A 2,261-nucleotide genomic window follows, 5' to 3' on the forward strand; every position below is an offset into this window, starting at 1 on the left:
TAATCGAGTGTTTAAAAGTTTACTTTTACAATGTATTATATATATTTTCTGTAATTTAAATTTTTCAAATATTTATTTTACAATGTATACTTTTATTGCTAAATTTGTCCAAATGTATACATTGTACGTTAAAATAAAAAACATTTTGTTAGTGTTGGAACCCCAACTTCACTTTGCTGCATAATTGAACAGCTACATAATTTTTGTAAATAGGGAAAAAATAATTTTTATATGTATATAGAATTGTTTATTAAAGAAAAATAAAAAAGGAAAAGAGGCAAATAGCCCATTTTAAAAAGTCTTTCTCAAGACTCTGGAATGGCAGTGTGGTTCTTTGGACGGTACAGAGATAGCGACGCAGTCGCGACGCCAGGGCGCGGCACGGTCGACTTCGCTATAAAAAGGGCAGAATCGGCCGTGTCTGCATCAGTCCAAGATAATTTTTCAACGGGAAAACATCCAAAATAGCTACCCTAGCTGGAAGATTGCTGACTGGGCCTTACTCTCAACCTGGATCTCTGTACCGGCCAAAGGACCTCACTGTCCGGACCAGAACAAAAAATCGATCGCTTAACCCCTGTATTTTGAAGAAAGAAGAAAGAAGGAAGTGCCGCACACGAGACGCCTTGGTTTACCAGCTACGAAGGCAAGCGAATCACCAGCGCTGCCACAGTGTGAGATACGAGCGAGGACCAGGCCAATTGGTACCGGGGTTTATCGGGGTGCTGGCCACACTGCCGGGGCTCCCAAAGCCGGTTGACTGGTATTAGCGAACGGCCCTTTTCAGGGCCTCTCACATCCCTTTGGCTGTGGCCTTGCGCTGGGATCAAGCCATTCTCGGAGCGGCGCAGTAACTTCAACCAACAGTGTGAACGGTCCTTTTCAGGGCCACCCAACTGTACGGCTTCCCCGCTGGGGAGCGCCATAGGCGAGTCAAGCGCCGACATATTTTTTGTGAACGGTCCTTTTCAGGGCCATCTAGTCACTTGTACCTGCGAGCGGTGAGAAGAAGAGCTTGTATACTGGACTTCATCCCTCGGCCGCATTAGTATACAACAATTGGTGACCCCGACGTGATGACTGAAGCGAGGGACGCACCGCTCGAGCCTGCACCGGACACAGAGGCTGTAAGCCTCGTGAAGTTACCCCAGTTCTGGGAGGAAAATCCAGCATTATGGTTTCTACAAATCGAAGCTCTATTTGGGGCCTACAAGATCAAGAGCGAGGCTGGACGATTTCAAGCCCTGGTTGGTCAGCTACCATATCAGGTGCTTACACAAATAGCCGGCTCAGTGCAGTCACCTGGTCCAGTGCCTTACACGTCAACGAAGGAAAAACTGATCGCTATCTACAGTCAAAGCCAGGAGAGAAGGATACTAAGGCTTCTGGAACAAACACAGCTTGGCGACATGACTCCTTCACAGCTGTTGCGACAAATGCAAAACCAAGCAGGTACAGTGATGTCGGACGGCGTCTTACGTACCGTTTGGCTGCGAGCACTACCGCAGAGAGTGAGAGGGATTCTAGCCGCTATTGAACCGGACGACCTAGACAAGTTGGCCACTGTGGCAGACAAGGTAATGGAGGTAGACTCCAATACCTCTGTTCACGCTGTGAGGGATACCGACGGCGACAGACTGGCTCGACTGGAGAAGCAACTGCAAGATTTGCACGAGCAATTTTCTTCATTGGCCACTACCATTCAGCGCAGCAACCGTGGAAGAAGTAGGACCCGGAACCGTGACCAAGGAGCTCCCAAGGATGGCTACGACAAAACAACGGGATATTTCATCACATTGAAACTACAGGGCCTCCCGTATGCAGCAGGCCGCGCAGATTGCCGCCAGGCAAGTATCAAGCTGTCAAGGAGGAGTTCCAGCAAATGATGAACGACGGTATCTGTCGGCCATCCAAGAGCCCATGGGCCAGCCCACTGCATGTGGTGGTGAAGAAGGACGGAACATTGCGACCTTGCGGTGACTACCGCCTGCTGAATAGCAAGACCGTGCCAGACCGATACAATGTGCCTAACTTGCACGACTTCACGATTCAGTTATACGGCACTAAGATTTACTCGGCTCTGGATATAAACAAGGCGTACCATCATATACCAGTGGCGGAAGAAGACATTCCGAAGACGGCTATAATCACACCGTTTGGCCTATTCGAGTTCGTCAAGATGACGTTCGGTCTAAGAAACGCAGCCCAGACGTTTCAACGATGCATGGACCACCTTTTTAGGGACCTACCATTCGTGTTCG

General features: G+C 48.7%; 1 protein-coding gene across 1 annotated transcript; it reads left to right on the plus strand.

Annotated features, from left to right (window-relative positions):
• Positions 1 to 1,076: 1,076 nt before the first annotated feature.
• LOC141455164 (uncharacterized) lies at positions 1,077 to 1,886 on the plus strand. Its single transcript, XM_074130024.1, has one exon. The coding sequence runs from the start codon at positions 1,077 to 1,079 to the stop codon at positions 1,884 to 1,886; it is 810 nt and encodes a 269-aa protein (XP_073986125.1).
• Positions 1,887 to 2,261: the final 375 nt, after the last annotated feature.

This window comes from Rhodnius prolixus, unplaced genomic scaffold, assembly GCF_049639745.1.
Source record: "Rhodnius prolixus isolate KJV_2025 unplaced genomic scaffold, Rpr scaffold_27, whole genome shotgun sequence".
Taxonomy (NCBI): Eukaryota; Metazoa; Arthropoda; class Insecta; order Hemiptera; family Reduviidae; genus Rhodnius; species Rhodnius prolixus.

Excerpts from the sequence above, each read along its gene's own strand:
- LOC141455164 (XM_074130024.1), top strand. The coding sequence starts at position 1,077 with ATGACTGAAGCGAGGGACGCACCGCTCGAGCCTGCACCGGACACAGAG.